Here is a 6,000-nt window from a genome sequence, read left to right on the forward strand (position 1 = left end):
CGTCCCCGGCCCTTTCCCACCACGGCCCAAGCATCAGGCACTGCCGTTTTCACCTGATGCCTCCCCCAGTTTGCTTGGAGGAGCGAGGAAGTGTGGGGGCCCTCAGCCGGGTCGGCTGCAGGTGTGCTGCCTGTGGCCCCGCGAGATGAACAATCACTTCCCCTTGGGGTCAGCTTCTGTGGCTGTTTGTTCCGAGAGGAGCCTCTGAAGGCCATAGGACAGAGCAGGTGAAGCACTGTTACGTGCTGGTTACCTGCCCTTGGTGGTCCCCCTTCTCTCCGCCTCATTTCCTGCATAGAACGTGTAAAATGAAGACGGGCACGCTGCCGGGTTTGGAGCAGTGCTTGGCAGAGAGTGAGCAGAGCCTGGTGGGGGGTTGGTGGTGGTGATTTCAAAGGGCAGTGGCAATGGGAGCCCGTGGCCTGAGCCAGTCAGCGTTGGAGGCTCATGCACTCCTACAAAGACCCAGCTCCTGTCCCTCTACCTTGGGGTCTTGCTCTCTCATTATCTTGTAGATTTTGGGGATCAAGAATTCCCAAAAGGCTTAGTGGGGAGGACCTGGCTCAGGCACTCATTTGGTTGCAGTCAAGCTGTCAGCTGGTCCTCTGAGCTCTCGGGGGTGTTGGCAGCCTCAGGTCCTCGCTCGCTGTGGCCGGAGGCCCCAGGTCTTCCCTTGTGGGCCTCTGTGAACAGCTGAGTGTCTGTGTCGTGGTGGCTGGTTCTCCCCAGAGACAGCGACCCCACAGAGAGAGCACAGAGGAAGCCACAGCGTCTTCTATGACCTAATCTCAGGAGCAACTGACCAGCACTGTTGGCCACACACACCATCCCTGCTACAGTGCGGGAGGGGCTCCCCGGGACGCCAGGAGGCAGGGCTGGAGGGGCCCCCTGGAGGCTGGCTGGCTGCCTCCCCCTCCACCTTGCCTGTCCCACCCCAGGCAGGCCAAAGGCTATAACTCACATCCTCGTCTCCTCTAACCATTGGGTCGAGGGAAGAGTGCCTGTTTCCCAGCGTACGCCCTTCAGCCTGGACAGTGGATCCTTTTCTATTTCCTTTCCCAAAACTAACTTAAATGGTCTTTTGCCAGGATGGAACTCTTGAATGACACTGGGGGTGGGGGCCGCCCCTGGCTGAGAGCGCGCCTGTGCAGGCCTGGCAGAGGCCCCTCCCGGACAGGTCCAGGCCTCGGCGCACCCCGCCGCCTGCCCACTCAGGGCTGCGCAGATCCGCAAGCTGGTGGTGCTGGGCCAGCCACGTTGGGATGGATGTCCCAGGTGGCTCCCAGAGCTTTCCGGGGCGATAGCAGGGCCTGGCTGGGACAGGCTCTCTAGAACAGGGAAAGCCCCAGGAAGGAGCCAGCCCCAGCAGGGTCCAGCATCCCTGGGCATGATGGTTGTGGCCACATCTACAGCTCCTGGTGACAGCAGGGCCCACCTGCAAAGGGCCCTGTGACAGGAGGGTGTGCAGGCCTGGAACTGAAGCTGGGACTGGTTGTGAGGCTGGGGGCTGGGGCTGAGGCCACCTGGGAGAGCAGATTGGAAGGTGAATTCTCCCAGGATGCCCCCCCACCCTGAGGTGCAGAGACCTGGACAGGCTGCCCACCAGGGCCCCTCACAGCCCGGTAAGCAGCCACATCAGGTGGGCGAGGTGCTCTCAAGCATCCCTGATCCTTAGTAAGGAGCTCACCCCCCTGCCCAGGCCATGCTGCCCAGGCCACGGCCTCACGCGGCAAGTGCACTGGGGGAGCTCAGGGCATATATGTCCCCACAGGGGCCCTGGCACTGCCTATCCGGCTTCCTTTTCCTCTGGGCAAGTGTTCATCACCACGTTTGCCAGGTCCCTGCTCAGCACAGGCCAGGACCTGGTGCGCAGCCGGCTCTCCAGCGGCTGCTACAAAGCAGGCCCCGTGTGAGAGGGCCCCTCTCTGAGGCAGTCAGGCCTCCTGGGGCAGGGGGCTGGGGCAGGGCGGAAGGGCGGAGAGGCTGCTCCTGCTCCCAGTCAGGACCAGGTAGTCCTGAGAAGCCAAACAGAGGCAGAGCCAGGCCCAGGGGCCTCCCAGGTCCCCACCTGGGGGACAGACAGCCCAGGCCTGGTGCCAGGGCCATGAGTCGTCCTGGGTGCAGGGGGCGTTGTCTCAGTGGCACAGGATTTTGGCCTGTCCACCTGCTTCCCGCAGGCAGAGAACCTGAGGTGTGGGGGAGTTGGGGAGGCTCCAGGTAGATCCCCTTCCCCTCAGGCCCACCCTGATCTTCCTCACAGGGCTGCCGGGGTAGCCTCGGGGAAGGGGGGGCCCGGCCCCACCTCATCTGCTGTGCCCTGTCCTGTGGATTGCTGGGGGCAGGGGACAGCTGCCGGGGGGGGGGGGAGTGTCCAGCCAGGGCGGTGCTGGTGCCGCCCACGGAGGGGCCTGCCTGGGGACCGTGTGCCCGGTCTGCCTGCAGGAGGTGGCGCGGTGGCTGGGAGGGCTGGGAGGGCGACAGGAGGAGCCTGCTGAGGAACTTATCCTTGTGGCTGACCTGGGAAGAGGCTGTGACTGTGGGTGGCCAGGCAGTGGCACCAAGGAAGGGAGGGAGTGGCCACAGGGGCAGGGGCTTAAGACGAGGCCTTGGGTAACGGGCAGACTGTCTGGACCTGGAGGCCAGCAGGCAGGAGCCCGGCGGAGCCGCTGGGGGTGCCCCGGCCCCTGCCTGTCCTGCTGTCACTCCTGCAGCCAGGAGCAGGGCCGGCGCCCCCTGCTGGGCAGGGCGGAGGGTGTCCTGGCAGAGGGACAGGGCCGGGGCAGTGAGGGGCAGTGAGGAGGTGGAGGGAGGCAGGCAGGGAGCTGAGGCCGGAGGTGGAGCCCGCGGCCCAGGAAGCGCAGGCCGATGCTGAGTAACGGTCTGGCTGGCAGCCGTAGGCGCAGCCTTTGCCCATCCAGTCCTTGGCATAATTGAGGCCAGTTCCCGGTCGCTGCCTCGTGCCAGGGAAGGTGTGGCCTGGCGGGCAGCCATGGTGCCACCAAGCCCCTCCATGTTTCAGTGGGTTGTTTGGGTTTGGTCCTGGCCTGGTTTCTGGTTGCCACTTGGCTGAGCTGGAGGGGAGAGTGGGCACCGCCCCGCCCGAGCCCACCTCTCACCGCCACACGCCGGGTTTTCCAGGGACCGGGCCGTGCAGTCTCAGGCGTGCCCCTGCCGTGTCAGCTGTGCAGCCGTCGGGCGGGAGCCAGCCCCACCGGCATCCACTCGGCTGGGGAGCAGTTTCCTGTCGGGCCCTGCTGCTCCCCAGGCCACTCCTGTGGAGAGGCAGAGCCACCTCAGCCCAGGGTCCCTGCATGGGCCACACTCCCCTGCCGGGTGTCCCAGGGCACAGCTGAGGCCTGCAGGGCCTGGCAGACACGCGGGAGCCCGTGGGGTGGCTGAGTCCATAACCAGCTGGCCTCGTGTCCCCACAGAGGGAGAAGAGCTGGCGAGAGTGGCAGAGGGCGCTGGCTTCTCGCCCCAGGAGCCCCGGCGCAGCCAGCAGGTGAAGACAGCCCCCACAGGCGCCCCAGCAGAGCCACACTGCTGGCCCGCGGAGGCCGCGCCCCCGACAGGCTCCGAGCCCACTTGCAGCCAAGGTGAGGCGGGTCGGGAGCGGCCCAGCACCAGCCCCTCAAGGCTGCCTCACAGCCGGGGTGGGTCCCACTGGGGGAGGACGGGCCTGAGGAAGCCCCTGGAGAGGCGGGGAGGAACCGGGGGTGGGGCGGGCAAGGGGCCAAGGACAGGGCCCAGGCTGAAGAGTGTGGTGCTGGAAAGAGAAGGACCCCCAGAGCCCCTCACAGCCCTGGCTTCACAGGGGGGCACTCACAAGGGCAGGAGTCCTGCTCAGGCCACTGCGGAGCCCAGGCTGAGCCCAGAGTACAGAGGAGAGGGACAGGCATGTATGGGAGGAGCTTGGGCCCGGTGATAGGCATCCAAGGGACGTCAGCAGCAAGCAGAGGGGTGGCCGGGCTGGGCTGGGCCAGGCAGGCGTCCCCATGAGCAGCCGAGTCAGATCCCAGCCCCAGCCCTGGGTCCAGCCTGTTCCCACCAGCCACCCCAACCAGCCAGGCCCCTTGGGGACGACTCCTGGCCCAGGCCGCCTACAGACCACTCAGTACAACAGACCTGGCGCCAGCCCCTGGGGGCCAGGCATGGGCTCTGAGTAAACCCTGCTCCTTTTAAAGCCATGGGGCCGCACAGGAATGTGGAGACCAGCCAGGCCATCCGGGTCCTCCCAGCTCTGCAGCTCCCTGGAGGCTGCCGGGCCCCAGGCCTGCAAGTGCCCGGCTGCCTCCAGGCTCCGGAGAAACGCTGCCCTCACTCCCCCTGGAGCGTGAATCGAAAGTGCACACCCTGGGGCCGGCTCGGTGGCCAGCTCTGGGCCTCAGTGTCCTCCCTGGGATGTGGACACTAACAGGACATGTGTCCTAGGGTGGTTGCAGGGAGCAACCGTTAATGTGAGCAGAGCCTCTGGGAAGGCTCAAGGGGCCCCCTGTGTCCCAGGCCCTGGACGCCCAGAGTTCACGGTGCTCCTGGGTGGGGTCACAGTCCCAGCACCCCACAACCTCGAGCCAGAGTTGGGTCCCTGCAAGGCCTGAGCCACGCAGTGGCCCAGGGCAGAAGCCTGGGAGCCTGCCAGTCAGCACAGACTACACGGGTCCTAGGAAAGGTGCCCACAGTCTGATGCAGAAGACAGGAGGTGCTCTTGGTCCCTTTGTTTGCTAGAGGGGAAACTGAGGCCTAAGCTGGGAAGGTATGGGGGCTGCTTAGGAGGCTTCGAGTGAGGCTCAGCCCCTGATGTCTTTCCCCACAGCCACCACTTCCAAGGTCCCCAGCAGTGGGAGTGCCCAGCCACCTGAGGGCCACCCTGGCAAGGCAGAGCCCAGCCGGGCCAAGTCACGCCTCCTGCCCAACATGCCAAAGCTGGTCATCCCGTCAGCCGCCACCAAGTTCCCGCCTGAGATCACCGTCACGCCACCCACCCCGACCCTGCTCTCTCCCAAAGGCAGCATCTCAGAGGAGACCAAGCAGAAGCTGAAGGTGACCTCGGGTGCCGGGCAGGGGCCGCAGGTGGGGGTGCGGGTTGCAGTGGGGGCTGGGCGGGGGCACAGGTACAGAGAGGCCTGGGGCAGGGCCTGACCAGAGCCCTGCCCTGCCCTGTCTGCAGTCGGCCATCCTTTCCGCCCAGTCGGCCGCCACCGTGAGGAAGGAGAGCCTGTGCCAGCCGGCCCTGGAGGTCCTGGAGACGTCCAGCCAGGAGTCCTCGCTGGAGAGTGAGACGGATGAGGACGACGACTACATGGACATCTGAGCGGGTTGCCGGAGCCCCACAGCCACACCCGGGGCCGGCCGGGCCTGGAATGCCCCTCAGCCTGGACCCTGCGCAAGGCCAGAGGCCCACTCGGGACGCCATGCCCCACGCGGGCCCCAGGCCCACCCAGCCCGCTGCCTGCCGGCATGTCCCTGCAGCGCGGGCAGGCTGTGCACAGCGCGGGAGCCAGAGCAGGGAGAGCGGCCGCCCAGCCGCGGGGAGGTGGATGGGTCTCAGTCCGCACAGCCGGGCAGCATCTTTTTCTATGAAATGTTGACTTTGTAAACCTGCCCACAGCCCGCCCGGCTGGCCACATCCACACCCGATGCCAGGATGCGCCGGGCTCTGCCCGTGTCGCAGTGAAGGGGTCATTCAGGGCCAGGCTTGCCCCACACCTTTTTTTTTTTTTTTTTTGGTTTCTTTTCTAATAAAGATTCAACAGTCGTTTTTGCTTCTTTGCTCACCCCTGGGGGGCAGCCAGGGAAGGGCCCACGGCCTCCACACCCGCTCCCATAGGGCAGGGCCCAGCCAGGCCAGCAGGCTGGGGGCGATCAGCGGGTGAGGGGAGAGGCAGGGCAGACCCCTCTGAGGAGGCTGGAGCCAGGCCGGAAAGGGGTGCCAGGTGTGTCTGTCTGCAAAGCTCCTGGGGCTCCCTGTGGTGGGGGGCCACAGGGCCTGTGCTGAGGGGC

General features: G+C 66.1%; 1 protein-coding gene across 1 annotated transcript in view; it reads left to right on the forward strand.

Moving 5' to 3' along the window:
- The window catches only part of CABIN1 (calcineurin binding protein 1), a 154,033-nt gene extending 148,340 nt beyond the window's left edge, over positions 1-5,693 (forward strand). The window contains exons 35-37 of the mRNA XM_069497603.1: positions 3,432-3,596; positions 4,814-5,040; positions 5,168-5,693. Coding sequence (XP_069353704.1) covers positions 3,432-3,596; positions 4,814-5,040; positions 5,168-5,311 — 536 coding nt within the window. The 3' untranslated portion in view covers positions 5,312-5,693. The remainder of the gene's footprint in view (positions 1-3,431; positions 3,597-4,813; positions 5,041-5,167) is intronic.
- The last annotated feature ends 307 nt before the right edge of the window (positions 5,694-6,000 follow it).

This window comes from Eulemur rufifrons, chromosome 21, assembly GCF_041146395.1.
Source record: "Eulemur rufifrons isolate Redbay chromosome 21, OSU_ERuf_1, whole genome shotgun sequence".
NCBI lineage: Eukaryota > Metazoa > Chordata > Mammalia > Primates > Lemuridae > Eulemur > Eulemur rufifrons.